Genomic DNA, 27643 nt, shown 5'->3' with positions numbered 1-27643 from the left:
TCTGAGAAGAGGTGGGCGGCAGTGAGCCCTCCTCACTGTTTAGCAGGCCCTGATGAAATATCAAAACACACAGCGATGCAAGCAAGCTCTCTAGTCTCACCACAACAAACACAAGTGGCCGGGGTCTGCCAAGACATGTGGCATGCTAATAAATTACAGGACAGATTTTTTTTGGTCATATTTTGCAGGAGACGAAGAATAAATGGCCATCATAATAAGTTAGTGGGAGCAAGGCCTCACATTATTGACATTTAAAGCCACTTAAGACTTGATATAATCAATCATTTTATATGAACAATGGTTCACATTATTAGGTTTATGTGAAAGGGCTCACTTGTACCAACAAACTCAAAGAGAAGTATCACATGACTCTGCAGTTCTCCTTAACTGCTAGAGCATTTTTAGCATATTTTATCTAATTGTTTTGGTTTTCCGGCCCAAAACGTTACTGTTTTGGTTCACTCTCGGCTCTCTCATCAGAGTCGTGTCCAGGAGGAAGAAAAGCTTTCAAAACTCACTGGATGATACTTGCCCAGAACCAAATGGCCAACTGGTGAACATAGTGCATTTAGCAGCTAAAGAGCCGGATATTGCCTTAGAGATGGTGGAGACCAAAACAAGAGCCAAAAAGGAGAGTGAATATTGGCCTTAAAGGTGTCAGGTGGCCAGAAACAAAACTCCAAATAAATATTAATATTGCTTCATGTCTGCTGGATGTGTAAATAGGCAACCTCTTTACAAACAGGTTTGACATATGAACTTATAAGGTGATGATGTCAGTGTTGTTTACAGTTTGTTTCTGCTGCCCCAAGTCAAAAAACAGTTAATGCAGGTTTAAAGCCCTTGATACTTGGCTTCAAATCGTCAGAATTTCTCTATTTGTCTAAATAAAGAACTGTCACTGGATTCAGATTCAAATGTAACTAAATCCTGATTAGTGCAAGGATATGTGACTTTTTTTTGTCACATATCCACATGTCCAGCGACTAAAAGAAATATATTAATCTCTAATGTGAAATGACCTAAGATTATCTAATGTTGGCAGAAAAGAGCTCACGTAGGACCCAACTGCTCATAGTAAGAAGCTGATTGAGAAAATACGTTTCCAGGGCCTTTAAGCGTGACTGTGCATTGTGGCTAGATGTCAAGCCAGCAACAAGGGAGGAAGAGGAAAAACTAAAGAGAAACCAGGTAATAAAGCACAAACAATGCCAGCCAACAGAGAGAGGAAGGGAATGAAGATATGCCGAGACAAGATTAGCAGGAAATAAGAAGTGGATTAGTAAGGGCTTGACTCCTCTGAACACTGAGACCTTTCACTTTTCCCCATGGTGTTGTGCTGGCTGACACTAAGCCCGGCTCTTTATCTTAATCCTCTTTCAGCAACTGCTGGGGGTCCCACAAGCAGGAAATGGGGAGGTTGCTTTACTTACCTCAAGAGAGGCCCGGTTGAGTTCTTTGGGTCACACTAACAGGACTGAGTCTGCTCCAGTGAGGTTGAATTTCTCCAGGAGGTTCGATGAGGGAAGATGCAAAAGGGGAGAACATGAAATGGCAGTACTTGCTGAAATGATTCTGCAGGGAGTGTCACCTCCTCTGTTAGGATTCAGTAGGTCAGGTACAGAAGCAATAGGAGCATGCTGGATAATGAATGAATGAATGACACATACACAAGAAAAATACGTCGATTTCCCTAAATCCAGGGAAGGCTACATCGTTTTATTTGAGTGTTTATTAATAGGTCAACAGTCAGCCAAGCATCCAAGCATACAACAAGTTACTCTTTAGCTTTTGCTTTGTTTCACGTTCTGAACGTAAAGGAATAACAATAGGAAAATTAACTTGAACAAAAACAAAACAAAAAAAAAACAAACAGATATTTACATACTGCATTATAAATATGTCAAATGTACATCATTATACACAAGTACCAAAGATGGTCGGTTAATGTTGAGACCAAACAAAAGTACCTTAAAAATATGCCTAAGTAGAAACGAAAACAACATATCAAAATATGGTTCGTGGGTCAAGAGGACCAAAAACCAGTTCAGTTTGTTTCTCTAGGACGAGCTTGTCTTCAGATAAAAGCATTAAGCTAATATGTACATTTCTTGTTGTGTTTGGGGGAAAAACAGGCAGTTTGTAGTGTTTTTTCAGCATCTACAGTATGTTAATAATGATCCAGTAATGAATGTACACATTAAACTCCTCTCAGGAATCTCCTCGTACACTGAAATGTACTTGAAATAATTTGGTCAAGTAAAGATCAGAAATAAGGCCAGTACCACAGTACAGTACAGGTAAATTCGAAGGTATCTGCTTAAATTTGTGGTTGGTTGTGTGATGTCCTAAGAGGAAGTATCACACATTTTGAGTAATCTATTTATTTGCTTTCTTTCTGAGAGTTAGATGAGAAGGCTGATACCATTCTCATGTCTGTGTGGTAAGTGCGGAGTCAAAGCCAGGAGGCGGTTAGCTTAGCTTCGCTAGCATAAAGACAGGAACCACTGGGAAACATCTAGCCATGCTCCTCTAAAGCTAACAAATTCATATGATATATCTTTTTCGTTTTATTCATACAAAAAGAGCAATGTAAAAAATGACAATTTGTGTTTTTAGAGGGAACTACATGGTGCTTTGCTGTGCCAGACTAACTGTTTGCTGGGCTAGGCTAATTGCCTCCTGGCTCCCACTCTGTAATTAACGCACAAGCATGAGAGTGGTATCGACCTTCCCATCTAACTCTCAGAAAGAAAGCAAATAAGCATATTTCCCAAAATGTCAAATGTTTCCTTCAACATTTAGCTAGCTCTTGGATTCACACATTTCTGTTTTGACCACCTATTCCTTTTCAATTTCTGTGGAAAACAAAAACACTGTAAAGCAACAACAAAAATGGTATTTAAGGTACCAAGTTAATAACTTGCTCTGTAAACATACATCCTGCATTTGTAAACCCATTAAATCAAGACGGTTTAAAACCTTAAAAATGGCAGCTGAATACACTGGAAAATACACTGTAGACATAGTGCCACCTCCACCTGAATTAGTTTCTTGCCCAAGTCCTATTTACTAAATGAATGGGCTTATCATGTCTGTGAAATACTGTACATTTGTATTAATGTAAAGACAGTCAAACTAATTATACTTCCCTCTATGAACCTCCTTGCTTATTTTGATCCCTAAATGTCACTCTCTTTTCAGTTACTTGTATGCTAACTCCCTGCTTTTGGGCTGACAGGTTCTCAGGATGGCGGAGGGCATATAGAGTTAAGGAAAAGCAGAGGGTTGTTTTTTTTATGGACTCTAAAAGTCAGAGTAAGTTCAAACTGTTCTTATAGGGAATAAGGTGAAGGACCAAGAACTACTTTTTACAGAGGTCTGTACATTAAAACACAGTTATGTTCCCAAATCTTCACTGTAGGTATTTGTCTTCTCTCCAGTGTCCTTTCTCCAATGTTTATGAACAAAAATGCCCAGTCGCTCTCTGCTGCACACGGTCACAGACGAAGACGTAAGCACACGTGTCGTACAGTATGTACAGACGTACACACACAGTACCATATATGTATTTCACAGCAACAATAGAGGAAATGAACTCAAGAGTACCAATTTTACAGCCTTTGGCCACAGGAGGTGAACGGATATTCCAGTACGCTTATGGTTTGAAACTATGTGAATCTATGTCAAACAATTATCAACACAATCTAGTCAATCGGAAAATTACTCCAACAAAGACATCATAATGGTACAATTTCACTGTTTCAATCAAACTCTTGAATTTGAATGAATTCTGATTGAAGAGGCACGCTTATAGAGCCATGTGGCTGAATGGTCATAAAACATTATGCCCCTTAATTCCTTTATAGTCATGGACATTTTTAGTGGAGGATCATGATAAGGGTGGCTAAGGAAATGACTCACTTTAACCCCACAGGAATTCTGCAATCAACTCCTTTATGATGATCCAAAACCATTTTCCTGAGAATTAAGTATCTAAATCATTTGGACTCTCCCAACTATAATTGCTTTGCCTTTGTGTATGAATAGTGTGTCAAGAGTTTGATAGCTGTGTTCAAGACATGCATCATTACTAAAGCTGTAACAGCCATTGATATCATGGAAGATTTAGTTTCTTTCCCACATCAGTGTTTTGTCATTTCTAAAACTATTCCTCACAGTTTTATGTTATTATGACTAGACTTGAAAATTTGAAGGAAGTTTCTCATTCACACTCATTATAAAAGCAGTTCACGCCGCAGAAGGGGAAGACATAAAAGGAAATGTTCAAGCATTAAGGAAATGCTTTTCGTAGTGTAGGTATGAATGCCAAAGTAAGTCATTTGTTTGGTTGACGCTTAAAAAACATAAAGCTTTAAAGCTGGTCATGATCATTTCAGACCAAGATTGAATGAATTTAACTAACAAAACAATTAAAAAATAATAATATAAAACAAACAATGTACAATGTCCGAACCCCACACACCCACTTCTTTCAGCGTAGTGGAATATCAACAATGAGTCCATCACTTCTGATATCTCTCCATTGGTACTAATTCTGGGTAACAGAGTGTGAAACAGAGGAGGAAGTACTGGAAACAGATGGGGGGGTTAATGTCTGTCTGCGGTTGCTCTCTGGCTCCTACATGATGCTGATACTGCGGTTGAGCTCACACTGAGCGTTGTTGTTGTTGATGTTGGGGTTGGGGTTGCGGCGGCTCATGTTGGGCGTGGGCACCGAGGTCAGGGTGCTTGTATCGTTGGGGCAACCGTGCTGAAGCAAGATATCTGCGCACTCTTGGCTGCCAGCTCGCCGAGCGTAGGACAGCGGTGTCTGGCCACGAGCATCCCGACTCTTCACATCCACACCATACTGTAGGTGAAAATGAAAGGTGTAAATGGTAGCTCAGGAAGATTTAGAGTTAACATAGTTTGGGAATTTCAGAGAAATTTCTGGGAATTTATTTAAAATATTAAAAACAGGCAACAAGTGCAAAAAAATTTGTAATATAAATATCAGTGTGAAAATGGGATTTTCAAAATATCATTTGCAACTCAGGCTCTTGCTCAGTTTAAAATCAGCAGCTCATTTGAGTTTCCCCATTATTCCATTTTTATCTTCACTTTTGACAACCAGAATCATTTGTGGTGCTGTGTTTGTTGAAAGTAGACCTTGTTTCCTGTGAATTTAAATGATCAGTGTCTTATTACAGCCAAACTGATAACTTTTGCGCGACTATCAACATTGGTTTAAAACAATCTGCTCTGTTTGAAAAAACTGGTGGAAATCTGTACACACACAAAAGAAAATATTAATACTGTGACCATCTGGAACCACAATTTTCCCCTTATGTTTTCCTTTCCTTTTCCATTAGAATTGGAAAAATAAACATTTTTACCACGTAGTACGATAATATCACTGTAACTGCTTGTGCCAACGCTGCATTAAGACTGCAGTATATATGATGCTTAAATTTGTGAAATGTTCAATCCCTTGATGTCATGCTTTTATGGCCCAACCATAACATCACATAGAAATATCCCAGAATCCTTTTTCATCATTTTACACACGAAGCAGCCTTCTCTAGTTGGTCTGGGGATTTTGGGGTTTTATCAAAGTTGGCATTCTACACTTAAAAAAGACTTACAAATGTTGGGTATTGTTTAGGACAATTCTATTATTTTCAGACTCAGTATCTATAAATTTGACAACTCTTTAAACAAAGGATTCAGTATTTCTCCACAAGAATATTACTTCTGGCAGATTAGAGAGAAATTTGAAACAGCATTTAGATTGTCAATTAGATGGTAATGCTATATTTAATGGGTCTGTAATTTCCTAGTAAATTCATAGGACGTTTGTTGGAAGGACCTATGGAATCTGGTACTAATTATAGAGAAAAGAGAAAGAAAGTTCTGAGACAGTTATTTTAGTAAGTTGATTCCAAAAATTTAGACAATTTTTTTTGTCGTATCTGGGGGTGATTTGGATCTATAACCTCCTGGTTACGGGCCTGTCCTGTTTATACTGACAAGCTGGGACATCTGGCAAGGTTAAAGAGGTTAACTGGCTGCTGGGCAATCTTTCCTTTCACACTTAAAGTCCCACTTCACTTGGCCAACAGTAAATGCAAACAATAACAGTGTCCTTCCACCTCTGACTGTTCCCCTCAGAGTCAGAGGAGGCCACTCACCCAGATGAGCAGCTGTGTGATGACCACGTTTGCCATGGCGCAGGATAGGTGTAGAGCGGTGCGACCGTCTCCGTCCCCGTAGGTCTCATTAACCTCCTCCTTGGTGCCGTGGGCCAACAGCACCACGACCAACCTCAGGTCATCCTCCACCACCGCCCGAAGCAGCTGCTGTCCCAGGGGCACGTCCGACTGGGGAAGCCCCACCACGAACAGCTTCTGCTCATACTTGGCTCGGATCCAGCGCTCCTTCTCCTCCCTGGAGAGAAGGAAATGACAGGGACGCTACAGGTCAGGCAATGTGCAACATGATGCACATGCTATGTGCAATTTAGAGCCTACAAGAACTTTCAATGCAGATCTCATAATTCAGAGGCAGTGATTTATAGGCAAAAACATATACAAAGGGAAGAATGTATACACACAAGGGAAATATTACAATAATTGGCCTAAGAGACTTACTGGTGAGAGTGACATTTCAAAATTATTAGAGCACAGGAAAGCCACTAGACTCTACTATCACAGTGGGAAATAATACAGTGAGATAGGCTGGAGAGATGAGAGAATGCCAAAGGGTGTGACGCTTTGGGCAATATTCCACTTTCTAGTGATTACAGTCGACAGCAAGACGCTTTGAGCCTGGCCAGCTTTCTAAAGGTTACACATCTTGAACAGCATGTCTGCTGCGGACAATACAGGAAGGATGGGGACGTATTTTTTTTTTTTATCAGCGCTGTCGGCTGTCAGTCTGAGTTGATGTATCCCCTCCACAAAAGAGGCAGTGTGTCTACGAGCCCCAGTCTCCCTTGGGGTGGCTGGGCTCTGAGTCAGATCGATGGGGCTGAATGGCAGCCAGAGAGGGACAGCGGGATGTGGGGCTCCTTTACTCCAGCCTGCAGCAGAGAATAGAGACTGAGAGAAGACTCCATCCTCTTTCGCCAGGCAGAATTCTATCTAATGCTCTCCATCTTGACCTCCGTTTCATTCTCTGCTCACATACAAACTGTCCAAATAAGAAAGACAGAAAAAAAAAAAATCAATATCAATATGTGAATGACTGAGCATGCCCAGTGTGGCACTAACCCTCTGACCCTGTCAGCTGGTGTGATAAGGGGAGGAAAAAGAGGCTGTTGTTTGGATTTGTGGGTGAGTGACAGAAAGGAGAAGGTTTGTACGGAGAAGTTAAAGCGGCGACGCTAGCTAGAGTGACAAGGCTCTCATGGGACTCTCCATCAATGGGCCGAGGCTCAGCAGCAAGTTCCAACTGACAGTCTAATTCACTTCAATTCTATTTCATCATAATCACAGGGAAAACAAACTCAAAGATTACGACTTAATTACCAAAATCAACCTTTTAGATGAGCAAAGGAACATCACATGTACTTATTAAATTATCTATTTATCATCATGTATTAAAAGGTTTGGTTCACCCAAATTACGGAAGTAGTATTGCGCCACGCAAACACATTTGGTTTTATTTGCCCAGGTTTTGAGCTATTCATCTTTGAGATTTTCGTTTTCACTTCAATACAGTGAAGAGGAATATAATTTTGTTTGTGTTGCTTTGAAAAATGACATTTAAAAAATAAGACCATTATTCTATGTTTTTCTCATTGCCCACACATTCTATGAAAAAACCAAAACCAACCAGCCTCACATCCACTGGTTCACAGTTTTTTTTTTTTTTTTAAACCAAATATTACTCAAATAAGACTAAAAAGTCAGTTTCTCTTGGACTATTTTCAGCTTTGGATTAATACACATTTGATGCACTAGTGCATTTACAGCTGAATATGGGATTGACTCAAAATAAACTACAGTACCCTTGTTTGTCATTAAGAAGGAAGATATCACCCATTACTACAGTATGGCTCACTGATGTGTTTTAATAGTTTTTGGACAATGAAGGTCTATGACACAGAGGAACAAGCTAAAGTATATCGGAGTTTGGCAACACAGACAATACTTCGTTGTACATTGTTGGTCTTTTCATGGGATTTGTTGATAATATGAAAAATATAGAATATTGCCTGCCTTATCCGTTAAAAAAAAAAAAAATGTAACAACAAAATCTCTTTCCTGAAACAATGTCCTGGTTACTCTAGATAATCCACTGAGCTAGCTGAAAAAACTATCTAATGAAAAAGTAGCCACTACTTAAAAAGTGGTATTGGGGCAAGGGCAGAAATCTCAGCGAAATCTGAAAAACAGAGACTAAAACCAAAACTATCTGCAAGGCTTAACACCACCAGAGATAAGTAAGAAAATATTTTAAAATATTAGAAAATATTTTGTCATTTGGGTGAAACGGCCCTTTAAGTAGGTCCCCAAATAGCTCATTTTCAAATACAGCAGCCGCTTTAACAATTGTAACCTGTTCAACATTAGTCACTCTCCTTGATTACGACCTCAGCGGCTAGGTGTCAGGGCTGCCAACTCACCACAGACAGCAGCCATTTTCAGAATCATATGTCAGCTGCCAGACTCACTTCACAGAGCAGTTCGTCTTGCACGGAGGAGCCTGGCACTGGCCCTAACTATGGGAATCAAGGATGTGATGGAAAAGGGGCAAGCCTTTATCAGCACCCGACCACAAACTGATTAACTGCAAAACACAACTGGGGGCTAATAAAGTTTATAAACTTCACCCACACCTCAAAATGGTCTTAAAGCTATTATTTCTATGAGCATATGGGTACATTTTTGTTATGACCTGGAGGAAAATGTGGAGGAGAAAGTTCTTTACCCTGCTATGCCATAAGCAAATCTTTTCTTAAGGGTGAGGTTATTATGTGAACAACAATGTAGTCCTAATGGCCGGCAATTGCAGTGTCTCGAGGTTTTATGGTGTAAGACCTCCATCAATCCCTACTCAGTAATTATGTGTGGACAAGCCTGTTAGCAAATCAATTGCCCTTAGAACCAGTAGACTTCTCAGGGCAGGAAGGGGCTGTTCTGCCCTCCCCTCTTATTTCCGGTGAACCCTTTGAAAACAAGTGTCTCTCTTACTGCCAAAGAGGATAAAGCATGTCTGAAAACTCTATAGCCTATGAAGTAACCCTCAAGGCAAAATGTACAACTTTTAACAAAAATGTAAGCATGATTAAAAATAATCGGTAAGAGCTGTTGTCCAAAGGTTTGTTTCAGAAAGCTAGACCATGAATGAGATGCTGAATCTGTAGTGCCCATTGAATTGATATGAGCTAAATGAGGCAGAAAGTTAGCACCAAGATGTGAAACAAAAAGGCTGAGGAGAGCCATTAAGAAGACGTCAACATCTCAGAAAGGAGCCCTGAGGACACTTTGTTAGCCTCTGCTACAAAACCAGCCCTGAAGACCTGCAAGAAAAGGCCTAACTCACTGCTGATGCTGAGCTCTGAATTCAACCACAGTGCTTTTTTAGAGACGGTCCACTTAAAAAAAAAAAAAAAAAAAAAAAGCCAAGCAGTGGTTTTTTAAAAATTCCCCAGCTGCTGCCACTTGAAAGAAAGAGTGTGAAAGGAAGTGAAATGGTAATCCCCCCTCTGTCTTTTGTTTGAAATAGAAAAACAATCCAAACAGACTTAGGGTTTAGACAGTCAGGGGGAAAACTGAGACCCTTGAAAAGGACACTTCCTCACCACAGGAGGAAGAAAAATAAAATCAGCAGATTTAGCATGTCAAAACGCCTGGCCAGAGTGGGGTGGGTGGGGGGGTGGAGAGGGAAAGGAGAGTGAAATTTCGCAACATGGGGGGATATTAAGGAAACTGAACTGATGGTTACTCTTATACACACACACACATATACAGGCGTGGGCACCAGACACCACCCTGGCTTGAGCACATACTTGTTCTAAATTTCTCTGTTGCTTAGGGGACAGAGGGGAGCTCAAAGTTCCCAATAAAAATGCCTGTGTCTCTTTCCACTAAAAACAAGCGGTGTTTGCTTCACCACAAACTTAAACCATCACTCAAAGTTATCTCACAGCTGACCATCATTGTTTAACTTTCTTTCACTGAGTTTTATTTGAAAGAAATCTTGGGCAAACATCAAAATGCTTACTGAGTCTAAAGTGAAAATGGGATTCCTGGTGTCCCCTTTCATTTGCCCATGCAGAGCCCACCTAGATAAAGGCAGCCTTAACAGTAGAGAAAGGCCTCTTTTATAATTCTATTAGAGCTCTGTCCCTTCAGCCCTCCGTTGAGCAATGGATCCTAACCCTGACTTAATTAAGTGGCAAATGGCGGAATGATTCTCCTAAACCCAGCCCACGGAGTCAAGAACACATGACTGAATTCAAATAAAGAGGTACAAACAAGGACAATTAGTCAAGCCTGAAAGACAAAGGCAAACGGGAATTTATAGGAAGGGAAACTGAGACAGAGGGGGTGGAGTCAGCAGTGGAGTAGCCACAGAATTGACCAATCTGACCGCCTGCAATAAAGGTGCATTGGTCCATAGGAAGAGGAGGATGTCCGTCCCACCACCAGCCCGTCTTTCAAAGACATACTGAGTCCTTCTAAACAATCAAAGCTTCTGGGGCTCCTCCTACTCTTCCCTGAGCATCCAAATTCACTGCGGACACATCAAATAGACGCACTGAAGGGGAGAAATGGTGGTGTTGAAGGGTTTGAGGAGGGGGGTGCTGGGGTTTGAGCAGCCTGAACAGACCTCACAGTGGGGGTGGGCAACTTCTATGGGACCGATTCCCATGCAGCCAGCAGCTTCACTTCCACAAACCGTGGGGAGGGAAGAGACAGGGACTGAGGAAGAGGGACAGCAGCAGAAAGACGTAGAGGGGGCTGAGAGGGAAACGACGGAGATGAAAAAAAGCGCACACACCAGGGAAAGAAAGCCGGGCCCCAAAGCATCAAAGGTTGCTAAGGGCGAGAAATGAAGGAGCAACACAGTAAACGCCGCAGCAAAAAAAGTGCTAAATAAGGCCCCCTATGGTCCAGCGGGTACAGTGTTGACATGGTATGCTCTGCTCTGAGAATGACAGCTGTAAAAGAATTAAGACAAATATTTTTACAAGTGGAATAGATGCCACTTTTCTTGCTTCAAGAGTGCAGTCTGAACAGACGAGCAGAACTCAAAAGGTTTTTGTGTCGAGCTCTATAGAGAGGCCAGTAGGAGAGCATCTGGGTGCCGTAGGCAGGCAGAGGGATGAGTTGAATATATTGTGACATTAATGAGGTTGTCAGACTCCTCATGATGGAGTGGCTGTGTTTTTGTGCCAGCAAAACTAATACCTTTAAATGCTCATGCTGTTAACCCCTGCTGAACCCTCGCCTCACATACAAAGCTGAGGGGACGATAACACATGCCCTTACTTGTGTATGCAGCCTGCTTCACGCACCCACACATTTCAAAATCTTGTCCACATAAAGAAGCGGTCTTGCGTCCTTTTCATTTCACGTCATCTGAGCAAGAACTTTTTGTAATGATGGTGTAATGCTAACAATATTGAAAATAAATTGCATGGGTAAAGTGGACTGCACCATAATGAATCAGTCCTTGCTTTGTGTCTACCTGGCTCTGAAACCCAGTGGCATGTGGGCAATTAGTGATTGTGGTACCACTTCTCCCACACAGGGCTAATTACTGACCTGTGGGTTTCATTTAGAGAGAGAGAAAGAGAGAGAGAGGAGGACATGGGAAGACCCAGTCATTCATTTGTCTTAATTAATTACACTTCCTCCACCCAGGGCTCCTAGCAAGGCCGGCTATTCTAAAAGCTCTTCTGAGAGTTGGCGTTCCAGCATTGCTAACCTGTGAGTAGCCTGGAAGCTTTGCTCTGTGTTTTGGGGACTAGCATAGAGGACGCAGGCCAAATTGGACAATTCCTAAAAAAGGAGTCTTATAACAAACAGCTTGGGAGGATGAGCAAAGATGCCACTGCCTGAGCAGAAGGGGTTAAAACAGGCAGCGGGGACAGGTTTGGAGAGGTTAGCGGTGTGATTCATTTTTATTACCACGCAGCCCCTGCAGGCGGCAGGAGTGGCAAATTATTTCTGAAACAAAGTGGAGGGCTCTCATCAGAGCTATTACCTGCCTGTGGCCGAGGGCGGCGTGGAGCCTACAGAGGGTGACAGTGAGAGGCCTGCGTCAGTGAGGGATAGCCGTCCACATCCGTCCACGCTCCAGGACATCTCCCCCAAATGAAAATGGTGTCTGTGTATGTGTGTTTTACTGTGTGTGTGTGTGTGCTAGTAGAAGATAAGGGTAAACTTAGTTGTTGGACCTCCCCCACAGTATCTGTCAAAATTGTTTCTGGTGTTTCTATCACGAACATGCCAAGCAATTAGAGGTGACGTGCAAAACACAATGACTCCCAGGTGCTAATTAAACGAACAACTCCCCTCCGATATGCTGACTGCAGAGATCAGCCACACAGCAGAGCTTCCCCAAATTTATTATCAAACATTGAACTGTAGCCTGGCCATACATGATGTCTGCATTTAATGCGTTTAGTACCAGTCTCCAATGAGGCATCCTTCATAAATGGGTTAGAAATTGTAACTAATGGCTCCATTAATGGTTAATCAATCATTAATTATGTATAGATAACTTATAAGCCATTAATAGGAACAACTTTTGGGTTGCGAGGTTCTGAAAAAATTACTTGCCCTGGAAAAGGGCTGCAGACAACCTGGACTAAAATCAGTGTATTTCTAACAAAATATGGAAACTTACAACTGCAGAGTTAATGTCTTATTTAAAAGGGATAAGCATTTATTAATGGATTAACAACCTTTATAACTGCATTATTTCCAAATACTAAGGACCTCTTTTTTCCTTGCATAAAGCTATTAGTTACAACTTTAAAACGCTTTATAACAGGTGACTCATTAGAAAGTGTTACCATTCACCCTTCTTGGTCCAGGACTAAAAAGAGGTGATCAGGTGACATACATGTACATATGCATGAATATAAACGTGGTTCCAATTAAAATGCCTGTAGTCCGTCTGATATACACCAGTAATTTCAGTGTTGCTGTGCGGATCTGCGTACGACAAATCTATATATTGTGTTCTTTCGATCCTGAATATCATAAGTTAAACCAATCTTGTGGATGAATGCTTTTAAGTTAAATCTCAAAAATGCAAAGGGTAAAACTAGTCTTGCAGGAGACATTCAATCAAACACCAAGTTGATATTCAGGTAGTTACTGAATCGTTTAGATTGGGTGTCACTAATGTTTAGTGGGAGTCGGGAGCCATATACTACCTGCCTAGGTGCCATCACAAAGCTGCTTCATGTCTCCAATGTGACACAATTAAAATGCTCTCATATGTGCTCCACTCAAGACAAGAGCAGCATGCACAGAAGGAGAGTCGGGTGAGGATTTATTGTGTAGAAAGAAAGAAAGAAAAAAAACTACATCCCACGAAGTTGGTCATAATTCTTCATTCATGATCAGGCAAAATAATTTGATACTAACCCTAAAGCCTACATTAGTCTATCAGCAACAAAATCGGCAGTCTCTCAATAACCAGTGGCCATATATGATATTTACAACTGCTGTTCTTTGTGTGAGGATTAGTTATACTGCAAATGAGATTTATTGTTTGACAGTGAAAACTAATGGAGATGCTGCTGCGGGATAAGATCGGATTTTTAAGACAATGAAGAACCTTCCCGCTTTAGGCGACGTGGGACTGACAGTGGTAGGGAGAGGAATCAACATCAATAATCTTTCATCAAGTCCACAGTGGAGCACTTTAGCACAGATACCATTCAATAAATAACTGTAGGCCATCATTCAGTTCTGAACTGGCCAGTGAGTGGAGGATGGATTCAAGAGGAAAGGGCCTGAGACTACCAGTGGACTGAATAAACGATGAAAAATTGTTCATTTGCAAACTGCGTTTTAGTTAACATTTCTTAAAGATGACTATGTATTCAAATGGTCCCAGTATGTGATCACTGAAAGGTCTTCCCACAAGGTGAGAGCCACAGTATACAACCAGCTCTTAGTGACTTTGTCCTGAAGCTGCTCCACTGACAAAAAAAAAAGAAAAGAAAACACATTGAGCTAGATTTGAAGGTCCACACTTATTGTACACTGCTTGGACTTTTTCACAGTGAAGTGAGGCTCATGTTATTTATTTACGGCAGTGCTATAAGCTCACAACCATTAATTGTACTTAGTTCCTGAAAAAAAAATGGATACTGTCATTGCTGCCTTTTTTTCAAATTTTCTAAATGACTGTGAATGAAAAAAAAAAAAAAAAAAAAGACATCACAGATTTGAGCAAAGGCCAAACTCAACCCTTGTGTTCTGGATATGGGAGTTTTATGTGTAAAAGTCAACTAAAAACAAATCACATGTGGTCTTTAAGGGTTGCTGATATGATGGTATTCTTTGACTTGTTCTTTTTACTAGTAACGTACTAGTTAAACTGTTCAATCTCGTTCTAACATATACTGTTGCTAAGCCTTTTATAACACGTCGGCATTAGTAAGGCCCTACCCTTGAAGAGTTGCAAACCCTTAAAGGATCTGTTAACACTTTTTCAAGCCTGTCTTAACAATACTGACATGCCCATATGTACACTGAAGGAGTTATTAGTCACTGTAATTGTTCCTCCTGCCCACACTGGCTGCGAAGAGATCAGTTCATCAGTTCAGCTCAAGCTAATGTGAAGCTTCAACCACCTGAGTAAGTCAAGGCAAGTGAGGATCTTCCAGAGTTTGAGTCTATCTCACATTGTTCTTTTTTTTAAAATTTTTTTTTTTATGGCCAACAGTGTAAAAGTCAAAAGGTATTCAACTTGCAATTATATAAACCAAAGAAAAGCTAAACCCTGAGAATGTTTTGCATATTTGTTTGAAAAATGACTCAAATGATTTATCAGTTATCAAAATTTATATTCAGATCTGGCCGAAATTTAATGTATAACAAGGAAACACTCATAAGAGGGCACATACAATACCTCCACTGAGGTTGCTATCAAAATACATCAAATTAATTAATGTGGTGTCATTAATATCTAATTAGGTGACAGCACGACACACGTCATGGTCCCTTTGTAAAGCTTGAACAATGTATTTTGTAATATTTGTATTATCGTTGAGCAATATCAACTGTTGTAGCAGCAGTAGTAGTAGTAAAAAAAAAAAAGGGGCCAGCTATGTCTCTCTGTTGGTATGTCACTTGTCTTAACTAAGTTATAAAGCTGTGATGTTAAAACAGTCTAATGCCACCAGGGAGACCTACAGAAAGTCTTTGCTGTGACAGACAGAGTGATGACCCAGCCCTGTGTGATGGATATGTGATAGGGCAGCTTGGGGCCCGAGGGCCTGGCTCTTGGGGTGGGGTTTAGCCATAATGGTGTGCTTAATTACCTGCACAGCCACACAGCAGGTCATTAGTCAGACTGGGACGCTAGGTCTCACCTGTCACGAAGAGATAAACAATCCTCCTACCCGAACGGGGGACCTCAGAGGAAAGGGAACAGATAGTCGTTGAGGTAAGACAGGGCAGGGTAGCACGGGGTAAGTGTAGAGTTTTTTTAAGAGATACATATTAAAACGATGGAAAGCTGCTTGTTAGGATTGAAAAGTTAAAAAATGAAAACTCTGGTTGAGTGTCTTACAGAAGTTCTGAAATCCACATTCCAACTTACTATTAAACTCCCATCTGTATATACACTGATTTCGAGCAGGAACAAAGGGCTTGGGCTGGTTTCATATGTGGTTTAAATTACGAGATCTTTTCTTGATTATCACTTACATGTCAGATGACAAACTTGATGGATTTGGGGCCAGTCACGGCACTTATCTGGTAAGTGCAAAATCTCACACACAACGCTCCTTTCATGAATTATGGGTTTCAAGTCGAGTTAGTGGAGGGGCAACAGATACTGTGGCTGTAATATTCGATATTATATCCTAAAATGAAGATACAGAGGGATATAGATGTCAACAAGATACTGACGCAAATAAAAAGAGGCATTGGGGTGATCACTGTGTACAGGATGAACTCATACTGAAACATAAAATACTTTGTTCTTGGCTCAATAGACTGACATTTATGGACCCCTGGTGCTTCTTATGGAGCATTTTGTGGTGTGAAGTGCCTGTGCTGAAATGTGGGTGGCTAATAAATGGCAGCTAATGGAGAGAAGACAGTGCTGGCTTTTCATTCTATAATCTCTGTATGCTTCATTAAGCAGCACCTTTTATTTTCAGAGGGATGCTAACCTGGTGCTGTCGCTGCCCGGCTTGGTGTAGCCTTCCAAAGCTCCCTCCCACACGCTGTTGGCCATCGTGTTTCCGATGGCGGTCATCACCATGCTGAGCTCCACCGGCCAGTCATCCAGGTCCAGGGAGCGGACGCGAGACAGGTGGGTGCCCAGGTTCCTGTGGATGCCCGAGCACTCGATGCACATCAAGGCACCCAGGTTCAAACTAGCCCAGTCAGGGTCTGCATGAGAGAGGACGGAAAAATGATCATGACAACGGAAGAGCTGACAAGAGAAGCTTCATTAATTAGTCTGAAATGGAGATTTATGATGATTTCTTTTTTGAACCTTTTTCATCTTGCTAACCTCTTTTTCTGAGAAATGGCTTTGTAAGGATTACACTGCGTTCACTTTAAAAAAAAAAATCTTCTATGTATAATTTCTGACTTAATGCTCATTTTATTTGCATGATTTTAGGTTTAAACTTCCATATATATCCATACATATCCATATAGATTCTGCATCTGCACTGATCATGTCGGTTATAAACGTCTTATGCTATTCAATTTTTAAAATTTTGATTTTAGATATACTATGTGCATGGGATGAACTAGCAGCATCCATCATGGCTGAGTCCAACATGGAAATGCCTTTAGATCCAGTTCCTGTAAAGGTCACTAGACACTGGCTCTGACACCCTCTAGCTTGAGGTAAAGAGGTGACGTTTTCTCTGAGGCAATTAAGAAATATCCCGTCAGCGAAGAGACTTCATACGGTGAAACCGAGTTTAATACCGAGTTTGGTATCCCTGATGTTCCACTGTTAATGTGCAAGTTTGACTAATGTGTTACTGCCAGTGACAACTATATCCAATCTGAGCTGGCAAACAAATATTTTGTTCCTTTCACTGGGCGGGATGCACAGACTGAGTTTGCAAAATACAATACGATCTTAACCAGAACGAAAGAATGAAAACATCAAAAAGTCGCATTGTACTGAAAGCATTTTAGAAAACAAAAAACACCATGAACATTGTTAAGCACTGTCAATACTATAAGTTACAGTAGGTTGTATTATAACCTAGTAACAAAAATATAAAAGAATATAGGCTATCGGGTGGAATAAAGTCTTCAAAACTGGCCTGACTGGAAGGTTTTCAGTAATCCCTTAGTGAAAGTGAGCAATCAAGTTCAGTTGTGTTGCACTGGCTACAGATACTGCAGTCTATCCCTGTAATTTTTAATCTGATAACCATGTTTCACCACTCAAATCAAATTTTGCATTTTAACTGAAACTAACTAAACCATAACTAAAGCTATTTCCATAAGATATTAGCTTTTGAGGTGAAGAATTACTCACTGGGCGCATCACAGTCCACACAGAAGCTGTTCCCCCTCACGTTTCGGATGGACTGAATGGCCATTGCATCACTTTGGCTGCCTAACCGAGACTGTAAGGAATGGGGGAAAGAATAAGTCAGCAGGAACTAATCATTGCAAGAATAAGAGAAGGCAAACAATTATAGCTGGACTCAAATAATAGACAACCAGTGATGAGAGGGAGGGAGGAAGTGTTTCAAAGTCTTAGGAAAAGACTGAGCCAGAGAAAATATGAATATGAAAATGAGGCTGTCTCTCCTCAGTATGCTGACACAAGCCTTGTTCTATCTCTGATGTCTGTCAGTTCTAATAAGAGATCCCCCACACTGCGGTGCACCTGTCTGACAACCTCCCACATGTGACAGCTTGAAGTGGGTGAGGAGAGGTGGGGGGAGGGTGAGGGCACAATAAAGGTCGGAAAGAAGGGAAAAAAGAGGAATGTAAATGAAGCAGCAGAGTTGTAAGATGATGACGATGCTGTGATTAGATGATAATGGCCAACCCTGACCAGTTCTTATGGTATTTCTTATCTTTCATGACCTACCGTACCTTATTTTTTATGCTCTCACAAGACTGCAGGCTGGCAAAGATCTGGCTCTCGATCGCTTGGACCCACAGCTCCCTCTCCTCATATGTAGATGCTTCAAAGTTCCACGTCTGACCCGTCAACGACACAATGACGAACTCAAAGGAATCCTCTTGCTCTGAAAAAAAAAAAAAAAAAAACACACACAAGCAATAAATGTGGCTCAATCAAAAATGAATGTTATGCATACACCAAATACCCATTGGTGCTGTTTCTATTTTCTTGGACACAGCGGATTCTGGGTGAGCCATCACATGTGCCCAGGTTTTGGCTTCTTTCTGATTCACATCTGCGTGGTCGAAAATCGCCTGTCACCACGCTGAAGGGGCACACGTTAGCTGGAGCAACACGCATGTCAGTTGTGCAATCTGACTCTGCAAATCAGCGGCACAGCTCAGTGATTGAGGCCCGTCCATGCAGGAATGGAAGGATGGAATGGGCTTCTGTTAAACTCAGCAACATTCAAGTGATTTCTTGGCACCTCCTGCGCTCCCTGGCAATGCTGTTCTGTTTGATGGTGCTTCAAAATCTCCAGCTCATAAATGCAAATATACAATTTAATTTCTACCATTGGAGTCAAAACGACATTAAAGACCACTGCAATTACACACATTTACATACAAATATATTTTTTCAAATCGGGTTTTTTGTGATTCAACTTTTTTGACGTCTTTCGCGTTTAATTCAGACTAAAGTTTAAGAGTCTATGTACTTCAGAAAAGTACAGACACAACAAGAAAAAAATTAAAGAGATTTGGAAAAAGTGAGTTAAAAATACCAGGGCTCCTGGTAAATATTAAAATCTGTTTGTGTCTTAGCTAAGAGGCACATACTCAGACAACCTCTTCAAAGGCACAGTCATTGCGTATCTTGCCAGCCACTAACAAGTTACAGCCAACATGTGCACTGTTGATGAATTGGCTTCTTCTAGAAAATAAACAGACTGCAAAGATACTCAAAATGTGTGCCAATAAGTCAAGGCTAAAACTCGTTTTGTGTTCATCGTGAAAACATCTTTCAGCCGTGTATTATGAAAGTCTCAGGAGAGACTATCTAAGGAGGTGCATCTACATTACTGCCAGCTTTTCCACTTGTGGATAACCAGAGATCACGAAAACCACTCAGCTAACTAACTCAGCTATCAGTATTATCCCATTCACCCATGTGCCACCCCATTACTCCTGTGCTCTTTCTACAGAGAGACTCCCTGCCAACTGTTTTTGTTACAGCAACTTTCTCTGCTTCATAATTATTTTTCTAGCACATTTAGTTAGTCTAATGGCTCAGGAAATTCTTTTTTGTTGTTGTTGGTTTTTTTTTTTACGTCACAACATCTGTGTTTTATCCTTCCTGTGCTGTCGAATAAATAAGCCCCCAAAATTTTCTCTAATTTTGAATCTTTGCTCCTATTCTCGCCACTGGTTAGATAAGATGTGCTTCCTTTCTTGGTATTTCGACTCACCCTTTGCCTTTCTCAGTTAGGCCACAGCAGATGATGTTTTGTCAGGTGGCATCTAATACGACATGACCACAATTGCTGTCCTGACATCAGCCACAGTGATCTCTGGTAAAAGACGGAGCGTCCCATTTTGGATCCCGAAATCGTAGTTTTGGACAAAGCTAGAGATTGGGTATTGATTTTCAATCCTTTTTGTCGAAACTATTTTATTAAGACTAACCATGACTTAATGTTATTCGCTTGTAATTCTCCGTAGTGGCTGGACAACTATTTTTCCAGGCCATGGTATAATGAACATGGGTAGCTTTGGTTTTCACTACAAGGCAGTATATTATTGTCTGAAAAAGAGACTTAGCTGCTATGTCCAAACTCACCTTGATTTGTTTATATTTTTCCAACATCTCATTGATAACCCAAGTCTTTTATATATGATTTTTTTCTTAAATGCATTTGTCATTTTTTTGATACAAACACACACTTATTTTACTCCAAACAGGCTTTGAAAATGGTGAATCGGCCGTGGCTCTTTGCATCCACTCTTGGTGTTTCACTAAGATTTATGAAAATGTCACCTGTCGTTTTCAAACAAGAGGTCTGACACAACATATGTTCCAACACATGCTGCAATGCCTCTGCTTTTCAGAAGCAATTCATTAACTCTGTACTGTACAACGTGACTCGTGTAACATCTCTTGTCTCTGCACATGCTTGAGCTCATAGCCAAATGATTTGTAATTACCTAATTATGTCTATGCAAATAGTCATCTCATTTGCATAAACCATGTTTGGAGGACTGGAGGCAAGTAGACACAAGGGGAATGTTTTTTCCTGTGTAGCTTTGATCTACTAGGTCCTGGAAATAGTTCTGCAGATATGCTATTAGTGTGCTGTATTAATTACCCAAAGCGTTGATATCATTTATCATTAACAGAAGTTACATTAAAAAGCAAAGTTTTTTCATTGCACAAATATATTCAGACTTCTACTGTAATCCATTCTGACATTTGATGAGGAACACTGTATAGCGTTATAAAATGATGGTAACATCATGATAATAAGATCGTCAGACAAATCGTCTAAAGAAATCACTGCACTTATGCGTTGCTCAGTTATACTTACTGTATATTTATAATCAATTCACCCTTCTTGGTGCGAGACACAGGCCTGTGCAGTTAAATGACAGATGTCTGATGGACGCCACTAATGTAGCAATCCCTGTGCTGCAGTGGAGGTACATCTCTTCAGGGGGAAAGCAATAATCCAATTAGCTCGACACCGACTTCAATTATCTGATTTAGTTTGTGGAATTGACTACAGGTCACAGGGAATCAATAAAGACTTGGGAGCCTCTTTATTTAGGCCTACAGTAAAAATGTCTCTTTGTGGTTATGACATTTTTAAGCCGTAGCAGGGATTAAATATAAAACTCTTCATTTGATGGAATCAAAATGGTCAATGTAAAGGAGAATAAAAGCAAAAAATATAGAAAGAAAATTAAATTTGAAAAGAAAAAGAAGCTTGATTAATACAATAACTAATGCATTTGATCAGAATTTGTGGTTCCCAGACTCAAATGTTGTAATACTTGTGTTTTCATCTTTTTAAAAACCTGAACAAAGCTAATTATTCTCTTGGCTGCCCAGGCAATAAATTGGAGGCATTAAAACACTTTCATTATGGAGATTAAAAAAGAAACGGGTGGCTGATTTCTTAAACTGATGAGTATACAAGGGAAAAGAAATCTAATTCTCCATGCATAGTAATGCACATGCGAGACATACAGTAGCCACTAGAGAGACAGAGGACCATGTGTAGCAGGAATTTTTATGTGTGACACAGGTATTATCATTACATGCAGCTCCGGCACACTGATAGTACTTTTTAATGTCGTCAACAGTTTGGCAATTCAGCTCCATAAGCCAAAGCAATACAGAGCTCCATGTAAGAATGATGCTGAGGTCAAAGTGTTGATTTCGGAGACAGTAAATCTGAGAATGAACAATGTGTCAAAGGTATCACTGATGTCCTACAGGCACCTGCCATGATGAGCCTGTAAAAGGGCCATTAGTGCTTCTGTTATTACTCAATGGTTGCATTTAGAACATGGCTAGCAGAGGAACGATCACCTCGTCACATTAACATGAGCATTAACCTCCTGACCACATCTATCTGCGAGCCTACAATCAACAAGTTCTTGCCAATTATAAATAAATTAACTTAACTCTGCCAGTGGGCGGACAAGGAAGAGCACAATTTAAAGGCAACGGAGGAGCCGACTGTGAAGAATGAGCAAAATATAATTTTCCTTAATTAACCTGGCATAATAAAAAGGAAATTAGAGTGTAATGGCCGTAGAGCTACAAAGAGGAAGGAACGGATAAAGATACTCATCGTCCACCATTTACATGGATCATAAAACTGTTCAGTAACCTCTCAGTTACAGATGCTGTTCATCAGATATTTGATGGTTTCGAGCAGCAACACAACAGCACTTTAATAAAGTGAACGTTTCCGCCTGCTTCAAGATACAAAAATAGATGCTTCTTTAGACTTCTACTTCATTACATTTCAGAGGGTAATATTGTTATTTTTACACCATTAAATAGATCTGACAGCTGTAGTTACTGGTTATTTTTCAGAGGAGAATTTTATATAAAAAAAAACATAAGACGAACTAATTAAATACAATTCAGTGTTAAGGATAAGGCCTGTAGTTTCATACCTTTTTGGCTTGTGACTTCTTAGACAAAAGCAGTGTCTGGTTTGGGTTCTTTTCAACATTTCAGATGTCTATGAGTTGTTATTTCAGTGATTTTAACTGTTAAATAAAATAAAAAAATATACTGTTCAAGACCCCCCCCCAAAAAAAAAGGCCAAATTACCCTATACATCAAAAAAAGCAAAGATTATAGAAAAGGCCTCAAAGATGAATACAAAGTTGTGGACCAGTTACAACAGTAAAATGCTGCTTGATGAATCAGTTCTAAGAATCGACTAATGTCATGTATAATTACTATGATACTTTAAGTAGATTTAGATAATAATACTTCTATAGCTACTTTTACTTAAGTAGGATTTTGAATGCGGGACTTTCACTTGAAATGAAGTGTTTTCCATTCTGAGTTCTTCTTCCACCACTGACTGGCTGTCATTAAAGGAAAACCGTCCCCATTTTTAAAACGGTTTAGGTGCCATAAATCATAAAGGTATATGTTTGACCTGGAAATCAGACTGGAACCTGACAGACAAGAGGTTGACCTGAAGACAGTGATCCCCCTGTCACTGTGTATGTGCAGCAGATGCACCACCGAGGACCTGTGGACTAGATTACCACCTCGGGGGTTTGATGCTGTGCCCAGCTGCGCTGTCTATACGGCATGCAGCAACACAGCATTTATTCTGTCTAAGCCTCTCGAAGACCTCTGGAGACCAGTGTGGCAAACCCTTGAAAAGGGCCTAAGCAAACAGCTCTTAGCCTTGAGGACCCCCCCTTTTTTTTTTTATCCATTTGTGTGAACACTCGGCTGAAATGATGACAAGGTGCAGAGGTACACAAGGTGAGCTATTGTTGTGGTGTGTAGGATGTGTTTCGTTGTGTCATATGCATGCATCAGGCAGTCACTTAAAGAAGTGCTTGCTGTTCCCGTGAATTAACGAGCAGTTGGGAAGAACAGGCCAAGGCGGTGCCATCTGTAAATGTCACAGGCACTGCTTGCTCATTTTACACATCATTAAAGCCAATATTCCTAACCTGTATCAGAGCAATCAGGAGCAGGCCATTACTGCGACAGGGGCCCCAGGGGAACCACGACCAAACTCAGAAAGAAGAGAGCAGGGAGGGAGAGAGAGAAATAGAGCACACTCTTTATCTATCTGACACACACACATTTCTGCACACTTTTACATGCACGCGCACACGCTCAAACAAACAAGGAGCACACCTTCCAACAATAAACAAACACATGAAATCAGCACCAATACCACTACCCTAATAGCTAGTGCATTTAACAACAGAGCAGAATGAAAACAGGGCCAATTATACATGTATCTGTGGGCAGTGTGTATAGAGCCCAAATGACAATCTCGTTATTCCTTTCCCTCCATACTATGGTGCTCAGAAAGCTAAGCCATTACAAGAGTGGAGGCTCCAGGGACAGCTTTCGGAAATGAGAGCGAGTCAGGGAGTGACAAAACAAAGTATTGAGATAAACACCCACCATTAGCACAGGCAGTTAAACCTCCATTTCCTAATCCTCAGCTGGACTCCAGAGGATATTAACCCTTAGTTTGCTAAGGTACAGGACAATAGGATACTGGATTAAGTTGGCCTCTCAATGCAAACTTAACATTATAATCGATCGACAGTTGGCACAAGTTATTTTGGAGTGCAGAGCAGAGAGGGAACATGATCTCTCGTTCCAGTCTATCTGTAGATGAGTTACAACCGTCAGGGTTTTGCCTCACCCTGTTTTCTTCTGATCTAAACCTGCAAAATTTGTGGAGTGTAAGAATCTGAGAGTGGACAGCGACCAATAAAAGCTAAAAAAAAAAATTAAAGAAGAGAAAAAAAAACGTACAAATGGTGACATTAGCAGTGTTGTAAAGAAAGTCTTAAGTATATATCAATGTCATTTCTGATTTTTGCAGCCATTTCATCCCAATTCTTTTACTATCCAGTTACTAGTAACTTTGCAATTAATCCCAATGGATCCACATTGCTTTGTGAATGATGCTCCTCATTCAAAAGTAAATATTTGTCAACAGCTGCCTTATTCTGTTTTGTTATATCGTTCAAATATTCATTCAAGCACCATGGTAGTGCAGCAATGTTTTAGCAGTTGATTCTATTGTGTATTTTTGTGCAGAATGACATGAGATTTAAATAAAAAGATGGTTTAAGTGGTACATGTACATGTGTGGAAACATGTACAGTATGTGCATATTTGTTGTAAAATACGTCACTGATGTTTTCTGGTCAGATTCCACCAGTGATTCATATTATTTAAACTGAAGGCTGATCGAATAATCCTCAGCCACTTCTGGACAAAGAGTTCACGTCCCTGTTTTAAGTTTCAGGATCCACTTTCTCCTATCCTCCTCTAATTTCTGATATGATCCAGTACAGGAGTACTTTCGATAACTTTAAGTCACCAGTTCAAATTGTGAAATAAAACTAATTGCTAATTAAAATTTATTATTGAATCTTTAACTAGATAAGAGGTTTATTAACCCATTTGAGACACATTACAAAATGCAGTTTGTTATTATAAAGTTCACTGACCTAAGTCCTGCATGTGAGTTCATTATAACTCGTAGAGTGGATGTCTTGCAGTACGAGTCTGTCATCTTCTGTTAGAACTGTAGGCCTTTTTGCATTTTTGCTCAAAAAGTGCAAAAATGCATATTAAGCTTGATGAGATTTGCTTTAATTTGAAGTCTTTTGCATCAAATTGCCTCAAATCAAATCTTGCGATGGAGATGTAAATGAAGACCTTTACACCTGCTTTACATTAAAAGCATTCAGGCAAACACTTAGCTCTTGTTTCCTCCCTGATTTCTGTGACCTTCGCACGAGTAAATATCTTCATCCATAAAACTCCAAGAATCATGAAGGAGTCTCTCATCACAATTCCCCTCTATTCCTGCACCTCCCTTTCTGCTCACAGTGGACAAGCTAAAAGCCCAAAACAATGAGCATTTGATACACTTTCTTTAAAGGAGAAATACATTAATGATGCTCCCTGACAGTCTGCATTAATCAGAGGGGGCTCCCCCTGAACACAACTCTTTATCGGCCATCGATTTTCCAGTGGGTTTATGGCGAGCGACACACCGAGAGAGCTCGTCGCCGGGTGGCTGCTGGGAAACACATTACGGGGCTGTCAGTTGTCTCGCCATGCATCCTGCATCATTCTTTAAGCACATGAGAAGTTCATTACACCACACAGCTCTGACAGTGCATAGGATATTAGGGCCTGTGTCCATTGTGCATATCCTTGTTGGAGGTGTGGCACTTTAGACATAACAGAGAATTCATAGAGTATCCAAATAAGGCTTTAAATCTATTTGAAGTAAATATAGCTTTACATGGCCGTGAAATTAATTCCTTTTAATAGCCAATACAAGATTTAATGGGATGTTAAGGCTGTTAGCTGGACTTTACAAGGGGTCAATCAAACCTATTTGAAAGTTTGTGTGCAATTACTGTTTGTCATTTAGCCTTTCATAATCATAATAAAGAACTTGAGGTTGTAAATATGTCTAGGACTTTCTGCCACTTCAGCAGCCATGTAGAAGAGTCTTGCTAAGTACTGTAGTGCCATATTTAGAAATGATGGAGCAGCAACAGTTTCTCCAGGCTTCCTTGTAGATCCTACACGTTCCATGTTGACCAAAATGATTTCTCACCTTAAGACGCTCACGCCGTTTTGATTTATGATGCTTCACAACTACTAAAATTCAATTTCAGCCTGCATTGCACGCTTCTGATTGCCCCGTAAATGAGACAAACTGATAGCAATTTATTCAAGGATCCCACCTCTCCTCTCCTTTCTCTTCCTCTCTCTCTACCCTGCTCTTTCTACGGGAGACACAACTCACATCCCAGACTTGGGTGAATCCAATATTTAAGTGATACGTCTGTATTCCGGAGCATTCAGCAGAACAGACAAGTTGATGCTAATAGAAAACCTCGCAGAGAACAATGAGAAAGATAGAAAACAATGTGCGTGTTTGACGACGTGAGAAACATTCAGAATCTGCCTCCTCCAGTCTGATTACTCTTAGAGTTCCTCCTCAGGAAGTCTAAGAGTAATCGCACTTCAATTATGCCAAACTGTGTAGGACATTATCAATGAGATCTGATGATGTTTGATAATGCTAGCCATCACTCACTCAAGGCATTAATAGGACTGTGTATTTCTGCCAGGAGTAACCCAGTAAGAGCTAAGTAATGTCAAATAAAACCGAGGTAATGGACATTGAAGAGATGTTGGGAGTTGCAGACTGCTTCTCTATATACAGCATATAACAACTGGTTATATATATTCAAAATATAAATGACGATGCCCAGTATGACTACTACTACTGATGCTGATGTGACCACATACTACTCTAACAATAAAAACAGCTCCACTTGTCTCACACCACTTATCTCCGGGATGCTGATGATGTTCGGTCTGAACAACAATGTGGTCAACAGACCCATTCAGAATTTAAAGAGAAGCTGTCAGAGACCATGATAAAAAGTATAATGATTATAAATGCTAAGCCCCATTTAGGAGGCGTCAATGCCATTGTTGTTGTTATCCAGCGTATCAATCTTGTTGATTGATCATCACGCTCTGGTGACATCAGTTTTATGGCCTCTGAAATGCGTCTCAGTGTTTTCACAATGCCATCCAATTAGGGTACTCCATTCATCATTGGGCTGGAGAATCATTATTAATTGGGTGGAGAGCCGACTGCCACTCCCCTGCTGAGGAGGGCAACGGCTTCTGAAGATCGGGCTATTCATATGATGGTAAAAGAAATGGGGGCTGCGAGGGTGCACCGTGCAGGGGGGCCAAATAGAGATACAAAACTACATGCCTTTATGTACTTCACCCACATATTCAAACAGAATATGGAAGATTACTCATAATGAGTGGAGAAAATCTGATCAGTATGTAGAAGTTCCTGAATTCAAAGTGGATCACTGAATCTGTGTGTGGCTGCTTTATGACTGGCATATATTTAATTCAATAAAACGAAATAGTAAATGCATAGAAATCAGCATGACAAGTTACTGTGAAGTTCAATGTAAAAAATTTTTATCATTACCTTTCACGGGCCAGTCAGGAGCTATCTCCCAAACCT

The 27643-nt window shown here is 40.4% G+C and overlaps 1 protein-coding gene across 4 annotated transcripts in view; it reads right to left on the bottom strand.

The window, feature by feature from the left end:
* Positions 1-1713: 1713 nt before the first annotated feature.
* Positions 1714-27643, bottom strand: part of agap3 (ArfGAP with GTPase domain, ankyrin repeat and PH domain 3) — a 118858-nt gene continuing 92928 nt past the window's right edge. For 3 of the 4 annotated variants that reach the window (XM_040143203.1, XM_040143204.1, XM_040143201.1), the window contains exons 14-18: positions 18291-18445; positions 17722-17812; positions 16382-16604; positions 6195-6450; positions 1714-4873 (exon numbers count right to left, since the gene is read on the bottom strand). In XM_040143203.1, the coding sequence (XP_039999137.1) occupies positions 4643-4873; positions 6195-6450; positions 16382-16604; positions 17722-17812; positions 18291-18445 (956 nt within the window). In that variant the 3' untranslated portion in view covers positions 1714-4642. Of the gene's footprint in view, positions 4874-6194; positions 6451-7144; positions 7195-16381; positions 16605-17721; positions 17813-18290; positions 18446-27643 lie in introns of those variants that run through there. The other variant, XM_040143202.1, reaches the window with a different exon arrangement.

Source organism: Xiphias gladius, chromosome 14 (assembly GCF_016859285.1).
Source record: "Xiphias gladius isolate SHS-SW01 ecotype Sanya breed wild chromosome 14, ASM1685928v1, whole genome shotgun sequence".
Taxonomy (NCBI): Eukaryota; Metazoa; Chordata; class Actinopteri; order Istiophoriformes; family Xiphiidae; genus Xiphias; species Xiphias gladius.
This window is presented reverse-complemented; position numbering and strand designations above follow the sequence as displayed.